Raw genomic sequence first — 613 nt, forward strand, 5'->3', positions numbered from 1 at the left:
TGCTCGTCTCTTGCTGCTGCTGCTGCTGCTGCTGCTGCTGCTGCTGCTGCTGGTGCTGCTGCTCTTGTCATTCTTGATGCTGCTGCTGTTGTTGCTGCTCTGCAAAGAAGCAGCAAGGAGAGATGCGGCCACTGCTCCCAGCAGCAGCAGCAGCAGCAGCGCAGCAGAGAACCGCAGCAGCAGCAGCAGCAGCGCAGCAGCAACCCACAGCAACGGTCTAACTAGAAGCCATTCGAGGCATAGGGCCACCAGGCGCACCCTGCAAACACAAACCCTAAACCCTAAACCCTAAACCCTAAACCCTAAACCCTAGCCAGTAGACCTCAAGGCCTAGACCCTAAACCCTAAACCCTAAACCCTAGCTCTAAACTGGAAACCCTAAGTCATGCGGAAGAAAAACACTCCATACTTCTGCTTTAAGGCACCTCTTGCTCTAGGGTTTAGTGTTTAGGGTTTAGGGTTTAGGGTTTACACGAAGCACAGAAGGCCCCAGAAAAGATTAAAGAGACACAATAAGGGCGCTTGCTTTGGAGTCCTCGACCGCCAGCTCCTTGGGTGCGTTTTGCTGCTGCTGCTGCTGCTGCTGCTGCTGCTGCTGCTGGTGTTGGGGGGC

The 613-nt window shown here is 54.6% G+C and overlaps 1 protein-coding gene across 1 annotated transcript in view; it reads right to left on the bottom strand.

Moving 5' to 3' along the window:
* Positions 1-217: 217 nt before the first annotated feature.
* The window catches only part of ETH_00035685 (uncharacterized protein), a gene marked incomplete at both ends in the record, with an annotated part of 2,554 nt that continues 2,158 nt past the window's right edge, over positions 218-613 (bottom strand). The window contains one exon of the mRNA XM_013375650.1: positions 218-259. Coding sequence (XP_013231104.1) covers positions 218-259 — 42 coding nt within the window. The remainder of the gene's footprint in view (positions 260-613) is intronic.

The sequence above is a fragment of the Eimeria tenella genome, genomic scaffold, assembly GCF_000499545.2.
Source record: "Eimeria tenella Houghton genomic scaffold, Eth_scaff2938, whole genome shotgun sequence".
Classification (NCBI taxonomy): domain Eukaryota; phylum Apicomplexa; class Conoidasida; order Eucoccidiorida; family Eimeriidae; genus Eimeria; species Eimeria tenella.